Raw genomic sequence first — 20088 nt, forward strand, 5'->3', positions numbered from 1 at the left:
GACTAATTTATACAATCATTTTTTATATACAAACAATTCTTTTCTTTCCTGGGAGTAATGTTCCTAAAAATGAAGTAAAAGTAAAAACTGAGAATGTTGATATATTGACCTTAAGGAAAATAGAAGTTAGGCTTCCATAACTATACAAAATTGTAATCTTACACTCAATTGTTGAAACTTCACTTCACTACATACAATTCTTTATAACAAAACACAAGTTCTGTTAATATGCATTTTTCTGAAGACAGTAATCATGACCCATAAAAGGCAGTTCACAAAATATTGGTAACATGCAAAAGTTTCCTCCATTAGTAATTCCCTAAAATTTTGTGATTTTTTGGTACTAATATTTCAATAAAAAACAATTATTTTAGACAATATTCACTTTTCATAACATGTGAAATCTATAGTACCCTACTGAACAGCAAATAAAAATTTTAAAATAAAGCATTTTTAACCTCCATCTTACTTTTTACTCAGATGGTGCTATGAGGTTTTATGAATATGAGGTTTTTAATACACACTAATTGCTGTAAACCTTGAGATGGCCCTCTGAAAACTGAAGAAGAGGCTGCTGGGATTTTAGTCATTGCTTTTAGAAGACCCTGTATTTAGGGAAGTCTTGAAATTACATTTGACAGCTTTTCTTTCACAGTTGGTAGATGGCATTGGTGATCCTGAAGGGTCACAGACTGAGGGATCACAGTGGAGGAGAGCTGATATTTAACCTTAAGGTTGTAATCCATGAAAGAATCAGTAGCTCATTATCTCTGACTAGCTGGTCAATTCAGTTTACAGTGACTGTAGACTTTTTGGCACTAAGTTGATTTTCTCACAAAGCCACATCACTGACTTGCAAATTTGAGCTTAGAGCTCCCAAATCTTACACTTTGCATAAATGCAACACAAAATTTGATTTTTAAAGGCAAACAGTAAAAATTTGTAATGATGCATCAGAGTAGTTTACTAAAATAGGGAGAACAAGATCAGTAAAGTGTCTTAGTAGGATACTGGCTGTTCTACAAACTTGAACACATCATGTCTCATTTTTTCTTTACTGTGTATAGCTGCAAGTGTGAGGGGGCTGCCAACATGAAAGGGAAAATGAGGTTACTAATAAAGTCATATGAATGTTTCAAGTCAAGAAAGTTAAATGCCTGAATGTTGAGAGCTGACTGTATGTAAGAATTTGACAACTGTAGCTAAATACATCTGAATGTACATTGGTGCCCCTTTCTTAGTCAAATGTTTTATATATTGAAATAGGCAAAAACAATGACAGTTGTGTGAGAAACACTAAGAAAAACAATCCTTGGAGAAAAAGTACTTTGCAGAAGGTTAAGAAGCTGTAAGTGTTTTGTAGTTTCGCTGCTAATTTACATAGAATTATTTTGAGAACTTCCAGGTTGATAGTTAGGAAATGCTAATAACTAGAATGTTTTGGCAAGTATGGGGCACTTCTGTTTTGCTTATCTGTTCCGTTTCTGACAGAAATAAGAATCTTGATTTCTTACCTAAAGACAGAGGTGAATCATTTCACACAAAGAGAGAGAGGAATCAGTAAGGAACTGAAGAGAGGAAACTGAAAAAGTAGAGGAAGGGAGAAGAAATTAAGCCCGCACCTTTATGACTGAAATGAGCTAAATAAACCTAGTTGAGTCCAGATTAATCATGTGTTCATAGAAAAACAGCTAAACTGAGAGTTGAGAGAAGAATTTATAATCCACATTACTTCCCTATTCCGCTAATTGGAAGAAAAATTGCTGCTGAGAGTTGATTGGAGAAATGAAGTCTATTAAGCTGCCAAAGAGAACTGGTTGGTCAAAATAGGCTTTTTGATTTTTTTTTAAACATACAGGTCTTTGTGTTTATTTGTTTGTGTCAACAATTTCATATTATACTTGAATAGATCTGTGAGTTGAGATTTGAATATTCCTTTCAGAGATGTGACCCATCCATCCTACCAGCCTATATAACTCTCTTTATGCTGTTCTAAAAGTTTGCTAAAACAAAAACTGGGCAGCTACGTGGCACAGTGGATAGAGCCTTGGCATCAGGAGGATGGGAGTTCAAACCCAGTCTCTGACACTTACTAGCTGTGTGACCTTGGGCAAGTCGCTTGACCCTGATTGCCTTGTATCCAGGGCCATCTCCAGTCATCCTGATTCATATCTGGCCACTAGACCCAGATGGATCTGGAGGAGAAAGTAGGGCTGGAGACTTAGCATGGCACCCCCCTCACTCAAATCCAATTTATGTGCCTGTCATGGTATCACCTCCCTGATGTTGTAGTCTTCTTTGAAAATGAAGGACAAACATTATAGTAAATCCCAGTACCTACCTATTATTCCTCATTCAAGGAACAGGAGCCTATCTCTTTCTGCCATATAATTCTTTGATGACACCCTTTACTCTCGTATTTCTTCAAAATTTCATATTGGTTATGCAATTTACTTTCTTAGTACCATCTATCCATCTTTCCCTTATCATCCATGTGATGCTTGTGCTTAGTTCTTCAGTAGCCCTAGCATTCCAAATTGTTACTCCTTCATTTTTGAAAAGTCCTAATGAAATTGTGGTTGGTTCCACTAATCTCTATGATAATCTTCCTTGCTTTTTCCTGATGAAAGAGGGGAAACCCTTAGGGGTTTGTCTTTTATTGCCACCTATAGCTTAAGAGCATGCTTGAATAGCCTTTCAAATTTAAAGTTTAAGGGAATTGTTTCTGACTAAAAGAACATAATTCTGTCTTACAACATAGTCAAAGATAGTTTGAATATACAATCCAGAAGTGACTTCTAATGCCATCTGACAGGTGATTTTTAGTGCCAACTATTTTCTAAGAAGACCAAGGACATGATCTATAGACCACAGTTGTCTATACACATAGATTTTCTTATTCATATACCTCCCTAATTCATTTTTGTAAGTTCGTGACCCACTGATGGGAGAGATGACCCATATTTATGAGGTCTATAATATTATGATCATTCTTTACATTGTGTTTGGTAAATATTTTATGATTAAGATTAAATGTATCATCATGACTAATACAATCAAGTGGGAATCATACTTACAGGGGCTCAGGAACTGTAATTATAATTAGGAGATATAGAGCTCTCCTATATCGCCTTTACAAATGGGACATTAAAACTGAATGGTGGCAGTGAGTGAGCACCCCTTTCTGGGAAAACTCCCAACTTGCCAGCATTAGAGTTAATAAAGACTTGACAAATCACTGTCCTTAAGGATAAAGTTAGCTAAGAGAGAGAGAGAGAGAGAGAGAGAGAGAGAGAGAGAGAGAGAGAGAGAGAAACATCAACCTAAAAAGAATAGGTACCTGTCCGTGCCCAAGCTGCATGGAATTTAAGGCAGTAGTAGTAGTAGGCGTCTTCAAAGTCTCCTTCTCCTTAGGATTCTATGATTCTTTTAGTTTTTTTTTTGCAAGTCAATGGGGTTAAGTGGTTTGCCCAAGGCCACACAGGTAGGTAGCTATTAAGTGCCTGAGGTTGGATTTGAACTCAGGTACTCCTGATTCCAGGGCTGGTGCTCTATCCACTGTGCCATCTAGTTGTCCTTCTATGATTCTTTTTAAAGGTATTACTTGAATGAGACACATAAAGCTTTATATAATAGAAAGAGAACTAGGTTTGGAACTAGAGTTCATTGATTCTAATCTGATTGTTCTCTGGGAATATAATTAAATCATTTAGTCTCTCAGTTTCCTCATCTGTAAAATGAAGGGAAGGCTGGGCGTGGTGGCACATAATCCTTGCCACAGAGGGAGGTTGAAACTTGAATTCTTGAATTTGGGAGCTCTGAGTTGCAGTGATTATTTAGGTGTCCACACAAAGTCTCACACTTATGTGGTGAACCTCCAAAAGTAGAAGTGTGGGTGTGTAGAGGGGTAGGGCAGAAAGGAGACTAAAGTAAGGAGGGACAAACTGACTCAGGTAGGAAATAGAGCTGGTCAAAGTTTCCATGGTGATTTTTACCTGTTGCACATTTAGCCTGGGCAAGATAGGGAGACCTAGTCTTTAAAATAAAATAAAATAAAATTAAGATGTTAGAGTAGAGGTCTTTAAGGTGGTTTGTAAAGTTTCAGTCTAAAATGGATGATACGAGTGAGTTATTTTTTTAGCTCTCTGAGAGTTGCATAAAATTCTAATAGCTGGGGATCCAGAGGGTAGGGAGTGTTGCTTATTTCCTTTTTCATTATGTTATGTCCCTCCCCCTTTGGCTCTCTCCCTCAATAAATATAGTCCCTTTTTCTACTTCTCCACATGTGAATTTTCTTTGATCATATTATCATTTCTAGGTAGAATGCCTCACTGTCTTCTTTTGCCTATCAAAAACTTATGTATCTTTTTTTTTTTAGGTTTTTGCAAGGCAAATGGGGTTAAGTGGCTTGCCCAAGGCCACACAACTAGGTAATTATTAAATGTCTGAGACCCGATTTGAACTCAGGTACTCCTGACTCCAGAGCTGGTGCTTTATCCACTATGCCACTTAGCCACCCCCCTTTTTTTTTAGGTTTTAACTTATGTATCTTTCAAGGTTACATTTATGTCTCTGAGACAGTTTGAAGAATAAATTTAGCTCACAATCTCCATTTCTTCCTCTAATCTCCTTCTAGAAGTGTTAGAGTTTTCCACTATACAGGTGACAAGCTCTCTTAGTTGAAGCTCAAAATCAGGAAACTCAGTAGCAAGGAAAACTGTACTGATAACTAATTGTAATTAAATAGTTGTCACTATTATTGCCAATATCATTAATGTAATAAAAGTCAAAGAAATGGCTCAAAACAATATGACAGAGTTTTATGTTAACTGAAATTATAAGACTACCTCTTTTCCTAGGGGTTGGAACATTAGAATTAGAATTATCTGGAGATGGGGTTTAAAAAGAACCCAGGTAAATTGCTGGCCTATAGAAATGATTCAAGTAAACAATCACTGAAGTTGAGACTATGCCATGATGAATAATTCTGCCTTGTTTCAGAGAAAGTCTAAACTTAGTTACTTGGGAAGTATTCTGGGGGTGTCTGTGGGGGTGTGTGGCCTTTATCCTATTTCACTGTATCAAATCAGCAGCTGTCTACTGAGTTTTGAGGGGGGAAAAACCTCACAAATGATGCTATTAATAACAGAGACCAATGACATTGAAGACAGTGTCAAGAAAGCAGCAACTGGAGACCACTTAACAAATGTCTGCTGATGACATAGCATCATGGAGTAAATAAGGAATGCTCTGTACTTGATTTTTTAACTGAATTATCAGCTTGTTCTAAAAGGAACCATCAAAACAACCTTCCACTCTCCTACACACCACACACACATCTTTCTTCCAAATCTTTTGTTGGCGATGTTGAACACCATTGTAATTTTCTACATTTCAGACTTAGGGCATTCACTATGCATTGTACTGTATTGTGTTAATTGTTTGCTACTTATATATACTCTTTTATCAGCACTATTATGTAAATTTCTTGTGAGCGTGATTGCTTAATTTTTTTAACTCCCCAGTATAATAGAATGAATAAGAGAAATTACCTCAGAATCAGGAAGATCTAGGGTTATCCTATTTTTTGACACATACTGGCTGTGAGCCTCTGGAGAGGTCATTTAATTTAGTCATCTGTAAGTTATAAAGAAGATGTCAACCTGTATTAGAAGAGGGAATTGCCCTATACTACTGAAATCAGAGTTACCATAGTCTCCCATATATAGCAGTAGGTCCTTAGAAAGTTGTTGATTGCTTGATTGAAGGGAGCAGGTACATATATATATATATATATATAATATATTATATATATATATTATATATATATATATATTTGTCCTTTTAGAAACCCTGAACTTGATCAAGTACTTTTATAATAATATGGCTATGTCATCATCATAATTTTCCACCATTTAGGAAATATGGCATTAAGAGATATTTTAAAACTTCAGCCTGTGGGCAGCAATGTGACCCCCCCCTTTTTCTATGTTATCTACCAAAGGGAATCGTGACTATCAACGTGACCTAATGACCAATGCAAGATAACTATCATCTAGTTGTGCCTGTTGATGTGGAAGATGCTTAAAATTAAGTCAGTTTGAATCCAAATCTGAGACTTATCTATAAGTAAAAAAATAAACTTAAAAATAAAAGATGAATTGGACATTGGGAATTCTCTAGAAATGCTTGAACTCAGCAGTTTCACTGCAGAGAAAGCCAAAGTCAATTATAATGGATCTATGAAGTGAGCTCAGTAACCTGGGCATTGATCTTCTACCCTCATCCCCAGATTCAAGGTCTCCTTGGGCCATCTCAGTGGTGTGGATAGGCACCATGATGTAGTGGAAGAGTCGATGGATTTGCAATAAGAAGACAAGGTTTAAATTCCATTTTTTGTTAGTAACTACTTTTTTTTTAGTTTTTTTTTGCAAGGCAAATGGGGTTAAGTGGCTTGCCCAAGGCCACACAGCTAGGTAATTATGAAGTGTCTGAGACCGGGTTTGAACCCAGGTACTCTTGAGTCCAAGGCTGGTGCTTTATCCACTATGCCACCTAGCCGCCCCTAGTAGTAACTACTTTTTAAATAACTGGATCACACTTTTCTCATTTGGTAAAAATAATGGGGTTGAATTAGACAATTTCCATTTTGCATTAATACTCTAAATTTATTTCTGTGTTTGGTATACTTGGAGAATACCCAAAGGGGAATGATAGCTCCATCTAGGAAGCCAGATAGGTTCACAGTCTAAAGAAATCTCTTGGTCTCAAACTTAATATATTGAAAATCGAAACTCATTTTGCCAAGGTAATCTCTTAATTTCTGCAGTAACCCTGTTATAGAAGTCAACCTTTGGTTATATTCTAGAGTAATTTCTAGGAAATTACCTAGTGAAATCATGCAACCTAGGGTTAAGAAATAAGGGATTGAAATGTATTCATTGCCAATGGTTCCAAACCAGACTGGATTTTTATAACAGGAAGCCTGATATGTCTTAGGGGAGGCAAAGGGAAGAGAAATATTTGGGTTCCACCTGTTTGGGCTGACTGTAATGTGCTATTTTTCATAGTGCCTGGACCAAATTTTCTCAGCAGACTTTCTCATATTTTGGAGAGAGAAAGAATAGAAATGAAAATGTTTCATAGACACAAGGGGTTGTTGCAGTCTGAGAATCTAGTTTTTTGACAATTTAAAGCAAGAAACTTGACATTAGCAATACTTCACATTTTGACCCCAAAACTTGCTTGCTGTTGTTGGTGAGAAGAAACTGTCAAGAGTTTCCCAAATTAGCAAGAATTACTGTTACTACTACAACCACTATTGCTATGACTGCTGCTGCTACTACTACTCCTGTCACTGCTGCTGCTGCTGTTACTACTACTTACCACTACTCCTATTACTACTCCTACAACTACTACTACTGCTGCTGTTGTTGCCTATGCTGTTGCTGCTGCTGCTGCTGTCACTGCTGTCACTGCAGCTGCTACCACTACTTCTCCTACTTCTACAACTATTACTACTACTACTGCTGCTGCTGCTGCTGTTGCTGCGGTCACTGCAGATGCTACCACTACTTCTCCTACTTCTACAACTATCACTACTACTGCTGCCGATGCTGCTGTTGCTACTACTGCTACTGATACTACTCTATTACTACTACTTTTTTTTTTTGGTCTGGACCTGTGATCTCATCAGCGTAGGAATCTGCCATTGTGGAACCTTACCTCATGAAGATACAGATAAATAACTCATCTGTAATTTATAGTCTTAGACAATTGTCTGAGGATATTCTGAAGTTAAATGACTTGCCCATGGTCACATAATGAGTATGTATCAGAGGTAAGACATGAACCCACATCTTCCTGATTCCAAGACTGGTCATCTATTTGCTTTGCCCATCTGTCTATCATCATTACCATCATCATTATTACTATCACAGCCCTAGGATTCATGGTATAATTCTGCATTCAAAGATTTTGATTTAGACTTGTTTTGCCAAGGTTTATGACATCAAATACTTGTTTTGAGAATAAATCCAGTACATGTTTAATTGTGTAGTAGTCCCTAGCCCCAGTCCATATAGGACATGAGAAGGAATCAAGATAAGTCATTTTCTCTCCTTTTCCATTTTTTTAGGCTTTTGCAAGGCAGTGGGGTTAAATGGCTTGCCAAAGGTCACACAGCTAGGTAATTATTAAATATCTGAGGCCACATTTGAACTCAGGTACTCCTGACTCCAGGGCCAATGATAAATCCACTGTGCCACCTAGTCGCCTCTCCTTTTCCATTTTGAAAAATCTTCTGTGTGTCCTTAAACCAGAATTAATGTACTAATTTTAAAAGAGGGGACATTTACAAGGAACAGAGAAAAACAACTGTTATTATTATTACATCTCTCACTGTTTGGCAGCCAGAAGATATCAGAAAGTCTCAACTTTTGCCAATGAAAACAGATTCCTGATGCTACTGATTTCTGAAAGACTTTTGACAAGGAACCAATGTCAGACTAGATTGTCCCTCAGTATGCTCTAAGATCATAAGGAAACTCCTTGTTGTCAAAGAATAGGATTTTCTATGATTCATATGGCACCACTGGGAAGCTATTGGGTGTTAAAAGAATGAGTTTTTGTATGAAAGAGAGAAGTTGGGCATCATTAAACACTCCACTATGTGTATGTGAATATAAACACATACACACATTGGAAAGATGCTCTAGATAATAATATCTTGCTTTTGTGCCATACTTTAGGGCATCTAGGTGGTGTAGTGGATTAGAGTGGCAGATCTGAAGTCAGGAAGACTCATCTTTCTGAGTTCAAATCCAACTTCAGATACTCACTATCTATTTGACCCTGGGCAAGTCACTTAATCTTGTTTATTGCAATTTTTTTTCCATCTGTAAAGGAAATAGCTAGTTTCTTTGCCAAGAAAATTCCAAATCAGATCATGAAGAATTAGACATGACTAAAGTGATTGAATGACAACATATTGTACTTTAAGGTTTATAAAATACTTTATATATTATTTAATTTTATTTTTTTTCAATAATTTTGTGAGATAAGGACTATCTATCACTATTCACATTTTTACTGATGAGAAAATTTAGACTGATGAAAGTTATTTGTCCAGGGTCACAGAGCTAGCAAGGATCTGAGGCAGTTCTTCCTGACTACAAACAAGTCCAACACTTTCTCCACTATGTTGTCAATAGGAAATAGATAATGAGCTGGATATAGAACTGGATAGTGGAAGAAGAGTAGCCTGGATTACAATTGGGAAATGACTACAATTTCTATGATTCCAAACCTTTTGCTATCACATAAGTTCATCTTTTTTTTCTTAATACCAATACTTTTTTAAAGAGGACACATAGAAATAAATCATGGAACATCCTGGTTTTGGAGAATGAAAAATACACATAACCCCAAAGGCAATAGAAAGTTGCAGGATGAGCAGAGAATGTACTATGATGCCAATGATAGCTTGCATAAGAGAAGCATTATTCTAACCAAGATGTGCAAGACTAGAAAAGAAATTGATTGGGTGTTCGCAAGAATGAGAGTCAGCATATGGACAATGCAAGTAGTGTGTTGCTACCTTGAGATAATAAAAGAATGAAGAGTGGTCTTCTACCAATAGATTTTTTAAAATTTGGGATTAATGAAAAGTAGGTGCATGAGTTACATAGCCTGGGAAGGGTCACATTCTGTATCAATTGAAAAGAAAATTCTCTAATGAAATTGCAGCTTCATCAAAGTATCAAAGCATTTCTCACATAGTTTGCAAGCAGAATATACTGAATAAATGAGTGATCAATTGAATTATGTGTTAGACATAAAATAAATAAACAACAAATATCCTTATTATTTTCTATAAAGATTCAGAAGAGCTTCTGAATCCCAACTCTAAAGCAACCAATAATATATATTATGTTTCTATTATTTCTTAGTTCAATTAAATAGACCTTGTCTACAAGGTGTAAGGCACTAGGAATACAAAGGCAAAACAAAAGTCTCTGATCAAAAGGATTTTACAAAATATCAGGGAGACAACATATGTAAAAGTTAAAAACTATGATGGTAATAATTATAATCAGCATTTATTTAGTTCTTTAAGGTTTGCAAAGTGCTTCCACAAATATTATCTCATTTGATCCCCATAATAATAATATTGTGAATTAGGTGCTATTAGGAAGCCCATTTTATAGATGAAGAAACTGAGGCAGAGAGAAGTTAAATGATTTGCCTAATTTCACACAGCTAGAATGTGAGGCTGAATTTAAATTTATAGTAATATGTTAGAATTTATATATTACTCAAGATTTTCAAGTACTTAAATATTTTCTCACTTTATATTCATAGTGAACCTGCAGGTAGGGACTATTATTATATCACCATTTCGCAGATGGCAAAACTGAGGTAGGCAGCAGTCACCCAGCTAGGAAGCATCTAAAGCAAGATCTCAAGTCTTCCTGACTCCAGGTACAGTACTCTCTCTATATATAGAGCTATCAAAATTAAAAAGAATTCTTTCTCCTCTTTAAATACCATCTGTAGAATTTAGTTAATGTTGTTATTAAAGGACAGTGGAAAATCAAGGTTGTACTTAGTCTGAGCTGCAAGGTATATATGATTACAATCAAAGATTCAATGTGTTTTTCCTCTCCTGTGGTACAACTTGGAATAAAAAGATAATCAGTATATTAAAAAATGGCTAATACTGACCTATCTGGCAACAATAAGAACTTTAAAGCAAACAACCATCATGTTATGAACAACAATTATCTTTCATTTTTTTAACCAGATAATGATCTTTTGGGAATATATTCTTCTAACTCAGGATTCAAGTTTCCTCATCCATGTAGCTCTTTAGAATTTTACTGCTGACTCCAGAAATCAGTCTGAAGAAAACTTTGTTGGTCTGCTATGTGTTGACGTTTTTAAAAATAATGATTCTATTATCTCTTGAAAGATTGAAAATGATGTGATAGAGGAAGAAATTGATAAATTATATAAAGAACTATCAGTTCCCTTTGGTATAATAAATGAATTAGGAATGAAATATTGAAAAATTAGTCTAAATTAAACATCCCCAATTAAACTAAAGAGGAAATTTCTAAAAAATTAAAGATGAGAGCAACAAATTTGATTAGAGAAAAATCATTGAATTAATAAATAACAGTAGAAATATATTTTATAAAAAATCCAATAAAATAGATAAATCATTGGTTAATATGATTAAAAAAGAGAGAGAAGAAAACCAAATCATATTAAAAATGGAGAGGTTAAATAAACAACTAAAGAAGATGAAAATAAAACAAGAGTGAGGAGTTATTTTGCCCAATTGTTTGTCAATAAATTTAACAATATAAGTGAAATGGCATGATGGTGATGGAATTCTACTAAGCTATAAGGAATGATTAACTGATTGACTTTAGAAAAATATGAAAAAGACTTATATGAAATAATGAATAGTGAAATGAACAGAGCCAAGTGACCATTGTTTATAGTAACAGCAATATTGTTTCAAGAACTACTTTGAGTAAATCATTTTAAGTATTATAAATACTCAAACTAATTACAAAATACCTATGAAAGAAGATGCTATCCATATTCCAGGAAGAACTGATAAATTGATGTATAGCATAATTTTACATATATGCTGTTTACAGCATATATATAAATATATAGATTTACATATATCATGTTTGTGTCTAATGGTAACCTTTTCTAGGGTGGGGTGAGGAGGGAAGGAGATAAAAAAATAAAAAGTACACAGCAGAGAGTAAAAGAAAATTAAAATGAAGCACAGAAATGCCAGGTAGCTTTGAAAATGATGTATAGTATTTATTATAATTTTTTTAAAAAGTAAAAAGTGCAAAATGAAAATTAGTGGTTTTATAAGGAATTCTTTTTAATGTAGTGCTATGTACATGGAAATATTCTTTTTTTGGTCTTTAAGTTAAAAATAAATAATGAAGAAAGGGCAAAAATATTGTGGTCTCTTTATTATTCTAGTGGGGAATGCTGGTTCCCATCTTTGGTAGAACTGGCTAGCCTACCTCTAACCTTTATAATATATCCTTTGTCCTCAATTGGTAACTTTAGGCAATTTATCCTTATCTCCAAGCTGCAGTTCATTTCTTTAGTTAGGGAGAGAACTGCCTGTTTGATTGCTTTTGGAGCTAATAAAAGAAGAAGGTATTAATTGCCTAACTTTTCCTCATGACTGAAAAGGTTCACATCTTTTTTCCTAGCTCCAGGTTAAAATTTTCTCTTTCAGCACAAAGGATTCATCTCTCAGCTAACTCTCTGGATCTTTTTCTGTAATGAAAATATGACATGAATGGAGACTTAGTATTAGTTTTCCTTTATTTCTGAGAACTTCAGACCTAGCATTTAGATTTCCCCAGATTTGCCATTTTTTTTTTAACATTCCCCTTTGTTTTAGGGGAAAGTGCACTGACTGGACTCAGAGGTCTTTGGGTTCAAATCCCATCTTTGACATCCATTATCTGTTGTTCTCTACAACAATTTCACTATCATTTATTGGTAATTTAAAGTATGATTTCATTTCAGAATGAACTAGATTGAAACCCAAATTAGGGGTTTACTCTCCACAAATGATCCTTTCATCCATCTCTTTCTCTCCTTTTCTCCCCTTAATCCCTGTTCTCTCCCATACACTCCTCAGTCCCCATCTCATTTCCTTCTTTCTCACAAATGAACTTGGTTTCTATCATTAAAATAGATTAAAGGGTGTATATCAAATATTTAGGACTTATGCCCACCTATCAAATATCTGCTACCATAACTTAAACTCCAAAGAACAGGTTTTCTTTAGCTTCATGATTTAGAAGATCAAGGAATATCATATCAAGTCTGCTTTTCTAATAATTCTTTATTAAGAAAACAGTACTTCTTCTTTAAAAGCTAGTAAACTTATGAATGTAATGGAATGATTGTGTGCTATAAGAAATAAAGAAAGGGCAGTTTCAGAGAAATCCTGGAAGAATTTTAAGAACTGATACAAAGTAAAGTAAGCAGAACCATAAAACAATTTTATATACAACAACAACAACATTGTCAAAACAATCTTGAAAGACTTAAAAATTCTAGCAATCACTAACCAGGCATGTTTCCAGAAGAATGCTACCCACTGCCTGTAAAAAGGACAACAGACATAGGGTACAAAATGAGATATATCTTTTTGGACAGTGATAATATGGGGATTTTTCTTGCAAATTTGTTATAAAAGTTTTCTTTTTTTTTCTTTCTCAGTGAAGGAGAGGGTTAGAGAGAGAGAGAGAGAGAGAGAGTAATTAAATGCTTCCTAATTGAAAAATAAAATTTAAAGAAATAATTTAAAAATCAACATACCAGTCAGAGCAGGGGTTAAAAGAAATACAAACTCCTAAAAACATGTTTAGTATTCCTGACAATACCTTTTATAACCTGTACTTATCTGAACATTCACTTTCCTTTGGACCTAGAAGAAGGTCATTCTATTATTTTCCTGTCCTGAGCTGCCTTAGGATCTTTTCACAGTGCCTAATGAAGTCTACTTTGATCTGTGCCACTCTGTTGGTTGTTGCCATGCAAAGGAAAGGTAATAATTATCACAGTGACACCTTCCTCTTACTCTGGGTATATGAACTATTGGTAATTTCTCTTCATGGCAAACAACTTTGCCTTTCTCCTCAACCACAGACCACTTTGTTATCTCTCCATTATCTTTCTGAAGTCTCTTCAAAAATTTTAACCCAATTATACTCACTCAGAGCCTGTTTTTTCTAGATTAATGGTTTCTTCATTTTATAACATGATTTCTTAAATGAAATTCCTTCTCCATGACTCATCCAAATATTTTAAATCAAAAAACAAAGCAAAACATGATTTAAATAAGGCAATGTAAGCTACTTTGTACCTTAAATGCATACCGTTAAAGAGGTTGATACTGATAAGTAGTCATATGAGAATTACTATTTTGCCTCATACCCTTGACTCAGATCTGATCTTTGATTCAGAACTTATTTGAAAGGGAAGAAGTGCTTCCAGTCTCTGATGTCTGATTTCTTTAGATCATATATTCTTGATAAGTTGTTGCAATGAACCCAAAATAAGAAAAAAATCAAAGTTTAGAAGTGATTTCATTTTGATAGCATCAGAACAATTATATATCTCTTGATCAGGAGAAAAAAATACTTAAGTTCTTACCATGAAAATCTCATGAAATCTTTATGGAAAAGAAACATTCCTTCCAGAGTGTGTATCCGCTCTAAAAAAAAGGGGTCAAAATGATCTCAATATGATGTTTGTTCGCTTTTCCTTGGTTAATGGTGGGAATCAGCCAAGGTGAGTTATAGAAGAGCTGTAAAGCTTACCCTGAGGCTGATTTCAGAACCTGAAGTAAAGGAGGGCAATAGCAACTCAGGGAGAAGAATATTATGATTCTCTACTGCAGCTTGGGTTCTTTCATTCCACCATTTCAAACCAGTTTCATGACCTTTCATGCCTTTCCCTGATCTATGCTATTCCAAAGAGAATCAAGATGAAGGACAAGTTATAGCAAATTTTGTTTTACAAGGAAAGTTTGAAGTATGATCCTATGAAAACACTATGATGATGTTTACCTTTCATTCTCAAAGGAGACCATGACATCAGAGAGGTGATTATATTTGGATATGAGTCAGGGAGTGTTGTGTTAAGTCACTAGCCTCATGTTCTCCTCTGGAGTCAACTGGGTCCAAGTAGCCAGACAAAAAGTGTGATGACTGAAGATGGAAATGATGCAATCAGAGTTAGGTGACTTTCTTGCCCAAGGTCACAAGGCTAGTAGGTGTCTGAGGTCAAATTTGAACTGTGGTCCTCCTGACTTCAGGGCTAGCACTCTATCCACTGTGCCATCTAATTTCCCTTATGAAATCACAGGATTATAGTTGTAGAGTTCCTCCCATTTTACCAGTGTGGAAATTTAGGCACAGGGCATTTATATGATTGCCCAGGCCACAAAGGTTGTAAGTATCAAATGTAGGATTTGACTCCAGATCCTCTGTCTCCAAAGCAGGTATTCTAAAAGCACTGAAGTTGGAATAAGAAAGTTCTAAATTTGAATCCTGAGACACAACTGTGTGACCTTGGACAAATCATATAACGTCTCTTAATCTTTGCAAGATGAGGATGATATCTTCCATTCACGGGTTTTTGTGAAGATCAAATGAGATTTTATGTATTTATATCTATATATAACTATATCTTTCTATATATCACTTTGTGAACTTTATTGGGCTTTATAAATACTAGTGTGTATTATTTTTAACTGTTAACAACACAGAATTTTTTCTCTTATGCAATCTTTTTGAGGATCAAGTGAGATATGATATGTAAATCACTTTGCAAATCATATATATATATATATATACATATATACTAATTATTATTTTCTTCATCATCATTATCACCACCACCACCATTAACAAACCCAAAGTTTTCTCTCTGATACAGTTTAGGCTACAATCTCAGATGTTGTAACACCAAGGAGAAAATTGTTTATCTATCATCAATTCTTAAAAATGATTACCAGTTTTTAATCCAGTTCCCTAAAGCATACAATCACAAAAAAGGGTTGGATCATAAGATCCTCCTTACCTGTATCTTTGTTTTAAAGACTGTTTCTCTGTGGATTTGCAAACATGCCCAACATAGTACAAAGGGAAGAATAAAAAGTTCCAGTTGGTGGCAAACCATGTCAGGGTAAAAGGGGCATCAAATTTCTTGAAAGTCAGCTTGGCGAGTTGGGTGGAGCCTGCCCAGGAGGAACAGATGCACAAAACCACTGCCACACCCCAGAAAAACTTCTTGAGCTGTTCTCTAGAGCATTTCCAACAGCAATGGCTGGCTCTCCCTCCAGCTTCCACTCCAGCTGGCATTTGTGTCTCTGTTGGGGCTGGAGAGTCCCGAGGGCGCTCATCCCCTAAAGAGAGAAAAAAAATAAAGGAAGTGAAAATTTGAGAGCCTCTCTAAAGACTTTCTTTTTTTTTTTTAGGTGTTTTTTCTTTTTTTTTTTCGCAAGGCAAATGGGGTTAAGTGGCTTGCCCAAGGCCACACAGCTAGGTAATTATTAAGTATCTGAGACTGGATTTGAACCTAGGTACTCCTGACTCCGGGGGCCGGTGCTTTATCCACTACTCCACCTAGCTTCCCCTAAAGACTATTTCCCCAAATTGGTAATGGAATGAGCTGGGGGCTGGGCCTAAAGACAGAATTCATTTGCAAAGTCAATTATGAGAGTGCTGGTTAGGGCTCCTGCAAGAAGAGCAGAAATACCTGAACAATGGCATTCAGCAATACTTAGGGAGAAATAGGATACATGTTCCTCTCTCTCTTCAGAACAGGTACTTTAGCTATTGATGTACTGACCCATGTACCTTATATATATATATGTGTGTGTATATATATACACACACATATATATATGTGTGTGTATGTCTGTGTGTGTGTGTGTGTGTGTGTGTGTGTGTGTGTGTGTGTGTGTGTGATTTAAGGGAGCTGCAATAAAGATTCACATTTTACTTTTTATTTAAAAAGCAATCACCCCCTTTCCAATTGATCCTATACAGACTCCTCAATTTCCTTCCTTGCATCTCTTCCTAATATACAAGTTATATATAAGCTATATACAAGCTAATCAGTTTTTCTTTTTAGATCAGAAGTTCTTAATTGTGTATCCTTTTGGCAGTCTAGGGAAACCTATGGATCTTTTTTAAAGAATATTTTTGAATTGATAAAATAAAAAAAAATTGCTTGTTGTTCATTCATATTAAGTTGACTGACTTTTTGACCTGAACTGGGTTTTCATTGGCAAAGATAACTAAAGTGGGTTGGCATTTGACAGATGAGGAAACTAAGGCCAACAGGGTTAAATGATTTTCCCAGGGTCACACAGTAAATGTCTGAGGCCAGATTCAGGGAAATGAATTTTTTTGACTCCAGGTCTGTCACACTATCCCTTGCACCACTAACTCCCCAAATAAAGTATATAGGATTACCAATAAAACCTATTATATTGAAACAATGATGCAATTTCCCTCTATCCAAGTTCATAGACCCTCTGAAATCTATTCATGAAACCCTAGGATTAAGAACTCCTGTTTAGAGGGATTCTTGCTTCTAGCAATGAAGATAACAGTTAATTCATAGGGCCAGGCTTGCTCCCAAAACTTGTCATTGATTCATGTGTTATTCACTCAGGTCTCAGGAAGGTGGAAAGTTGAACAAATTCTCTATTATTACCTTCTATTCATATTTACACATGTGGTCTGAAAGCTGGGGATTTAAATGAAGCTATTGCTTTGTATATGGTGATATTCTTTATTCATTCATCATCTCTTCCAGTGTCACAAGGTCATAAGCTAACATCTTTCCCCCTCTGATCTTTTTTTTGCCCCAATCACACAGCCAACACTTTACTTCAGTTCGTCACCATCTCTTAACTTGATTATTGCAACATTTGCCTAATTGGTCTCTCTACCTCAGGTCTCTTCCCCATTGCAGTTCATCCAAACACTGCTGCCAAGTTGCTTTTCCTTCAGTACAAAATCGACCATACTAATTCCCCTCCTGAGTAAATTTTAGTGATTCCCCATTGCCACTAGAATAAAATATAAAGATACCCCCATTTAACTTTACAGTTTGGACCAATATTATAATTCCAGACACATTGCATACCTCCTAAAACCTGTAGCAGAGCCAAAATAGCTTTCCTTTCTTTTCCTAATCCTGATACTTCATTTCAGTACTTAGCACAAGGTCTGTCATATAGTAGTCAATTAATAAATATTTACTGATTAATTGACTGATCTTCATTTCTCTACTAGCCATCTCACATACCTAGAGTGTGCTCCCTTTTGCTCTTTGAGTCCCCTTAAAATTCAAGTCAAGCATCATCTTCTACATGAAGTATTTCTTGATTTTTCCCCATCTGTTACTGCTCTCCCTCCCAAACTATTATACATTTAACTTCTTTGTATATATATATATATATATTTGAATTTGTTCATTTTGTGTTTATACAGTATGTATTTGTTTTCTTCCCTCCTTTTGAATGTATATACCTTGCAAATAAGAATTATTTAATTCCTAGTACTTCTGTCTCCTATTCCCAAAACTCTGACTGGCACATGGTCAGCAGTTTATCAATATTTATTGATTGATAGGATGAATTCAATACAACAAGTAATCATTAAATGTGTATTATATGCTAGTCACTATTCAAAATTCTGAGAATACAAAGGTTAAAAAATAATGAAATGGTCCCTCTCTTCATGAAACATTCAATTTAGAGGAAGCAAAATGTGCAAAAATAAGATACAAAATATACGCTAAATTAACACAAAATAAATTTGGGGAATTGGGAACATTAAGAATGGGAGAATATGAAAATACTTCTGGAATTGAACCTTGAAAAGTAACTAGGGATTGTAAGATATGTCAAGACAAGTCATTTAGTTTTAGCCCAGCTCAGTTTCCACCATCTCTAAAATGGGGATGTTGTGAGAATGAAATGAGTTAGCATTTGTAAATTATGTTGCTAACCTTAATAAAAAGTTTGCTATTATATTCATCTTAAATATTTTGTGGAGTAGTTGAAAGAACACTCGGTTCAAATTCTGATTTACCTACTTTAAGTCTGTGAGACCTTAGGCAAGTTACTGTATTTCCCTATGTATAAGACGCATCTTAATTTTGGGTCCCAAAATTTGAAAAAAAAGTATTGTATAAAGTTATCGAATTCAAGTTTTATTCATCATCAAATTCATGCAACTCCTCATCACTATCAAAACTCCCATCCATCGGCTTGTTCTCATCTGTGTTTGATGAGGAATCAGTGTCTTAGAAGAGACTGACTGCTCTCCTGCTTGTGCTCTGGTCTATGGTTGACCACTAGCACTCCCTGGGCAAGTCTGGTGCATGGACACACACTTAGTCCATTCCATTTCATGAACCTGAAGCACCAATTGTGTCCTCCTTTGAAATCAGTCACTTCTTTTTCATCAACAATTCTTCTTGCCTCCTGCTGAACCTTCTTTGTGGACACAGAAATTTCAATGACTCTTTGCTCTCCAATCCATCTCTTGTATGCCCTCTCTAACTCAGGCCACTTGGTTGCTTTGCCTCTCATGGCCTTCTTCTGCCGGGGCATTTTCAGATGGGTTTCTTCTTCCTTTATCCAGTCTCAGATTGTTTCTCAGTTGGAGGAGGACAAAACTGATATTCAACAGCAAGATGTCCATTCACCTTTGCAAACCAGATCACTTTGAACTTGAATTCAGCACTGTATGAAAAATCTTTTCTGAGCTATTTCTGGGCAGAACATGGCAAAATGTAACCTAATATACCATTAACAAATTCAAAACATGAGTGCAAATAAGCAGGAAATGCAAGTAAAAAAATCTATAACCACTGCATCTTACATAGTTTTTAGACCAGTTTTTAGACCCCCAAATTTTTCAAGAAAGGGTTGTCTTATACATGGGGAAATCTCTGAATCTCAATTTGCTCATCTGTAAAGGGAAGAAGTTTTATTGCACAACTGGCAGGCACAGTGGATAGAGAATAGGGCTTGGAGTTAGAAAGACTCATTTTCCTGAATTCAAATCCAGCCTCAGACTGTTTCTAGCTGTGGGACTCCGGATAAGTGACAATCCTTTTTCCTCAGTTTCCTCATCTGTAAAATGAGCTGGAGAAGGAAATGGCTTTGTTAAGAAAACTCCAAATGGGGTCATGGGAAGTTGAATACAACTGAAAAACAACTAAACAAAAAATGATCCCATATGGATCAGCTTTCATTGCATGGAAATGACCCATTTGGTGGGGGACAAACTTTCAACTACTTCACAAAATTTTGAAGATGAATATGATAGCAAACATTTTCTTTAAGGTTAGCAACATAATTGTTTGTTTGTGGGGGACAAACATAATTCATACAAAACAGTAAACAGTATACTTCCGGTAAAGCCTCAGGTTAAAAACATAACATAGCATCAATATTCAGTTTTACAATCCTGTTTTCTGGATTACTTGCATTAC

The 20088-nt window shown here is 35.4% G+C and overlaps 1 protein-coding gene across 2 annotated transcripts in view; it reads right to left on the reverse strand.

Moving 5' to 3' along the window:
- SLC35F3 (solute carrier family 35 member F3) overlaps positions 1-20088 on the reverse strand; it is a 566773-nt gene that overhangs the window by 123555 nt on the left and 423130 nt on the right. For both annotated transcript variants that reach the window (XM_074222994.1, XM_074222995.1), the window contains one exon: positions 15649-15973. In XM_074222994.1, the coding sequence (XP_074079095.1) occupies positions 15649-15973 (325 nt within the window). The remainder of the gene's footprint in view (positions 1-15648; positions 15974-20088) is intronic.

Source organism: Macrotis lagotis, chromosome 2 (assembly GCF_037893015.1).
Source record: "Macrotis lagotis isolate mMagLag1 chromosome 2, bilby.v1.9.chrom.fasta, whole genome shotgun sequence".
Taxonomy (NCBI): domain Eukaryota; kingdom Metazoa; phylum Chordata; class Mammalia; order Peramelemorphia; family Peramelidae; genus Macrotis; species Macrotis lagotis.